A 573-nucleotide genomic window follows, 5' to 3' on the forward strand; every position below is an offset into this window, starting at 1 on the left:
CAAGCCGCTTCAACTCGGTTAAGGCGTCATCACATTTAGTAGTCCAGTTGATTTTCACAGCGCGGGTCTTCTTGTTGGGTACTCCCTTCAGCAAGTCAGTAATGGGAGCAGTAACTTGGGAGTAGTTAGGGATAAAGGCTTGCAGGAACCCAGCGACACCGAGTAAAGAACGAACTTCGTGGGACGTGGGGGGCGACTTGAGCAATTGGATGGCCTCGACCTTCTTGGGATTGGGTCGGATTATTCCGTCTTCAATAATGTGGCCAAGGTATAGTAGAGTTGGCGGAAGGAACTGACACTTCTGTAGGTTGATGGTGTAGCCGGCGTTGAGTAGGCGGTGGAACACTTTGTCCATCAGTTTGAGTAGGGTCGGGATGTCCGGGGAGTGGATAAGTATGTCGTCCAGGTACACAAGAACACCGGAGTAGCGAAGGTCGTCGAGTAGGAAATTCATACTTCGTTGGAAAGTGGCTGGGGCGTTCTTAAGACCAAACGGCATTACCTTGAATTCGTACAGTCCAGTGGCGGTGCGAAATGCGGTATATTCAATGGAGGATTCGGACATTGGAATTT

General features: G+C 50.1%; 1 protein-coding gene across 1 annotated transcript; it reads right to left on the reverse strand.

Moving 5' to 3' along the window:
- Nucleotides 1–82: 82 nt before the first annotated feature.
- GNI_243020 (putative retrovirus polyprotein) lies at nucleotides 83–499 on the reverse strand (the record flags this gene model as incomplete). The annotated part of the gene is made up of 1 exon (XM_011136440.1): nucleotides 83–499. A coding segment is annotated over one exon (417 nt), but the record flags the coding sequence as incomplete, so codon positions are not given.
- Between the last annotated feature and the right edge of the window lie 74 nt (nucleotides 500–573).

This window comes from Gregarina niphandrodes (genome assembly GCF_000223845.1).
Source record: "Gregarina niphandrodes unplaced genomic scaffold scaffold00855, whole genome shotgun sequence".
Classification (NCBI taxonomy): Eukaryota; Apicomplexa; class Conoidasida; order Eugregarinorida; family Gregarinidae; genus Gregarina; species Gregarina niphandrodes.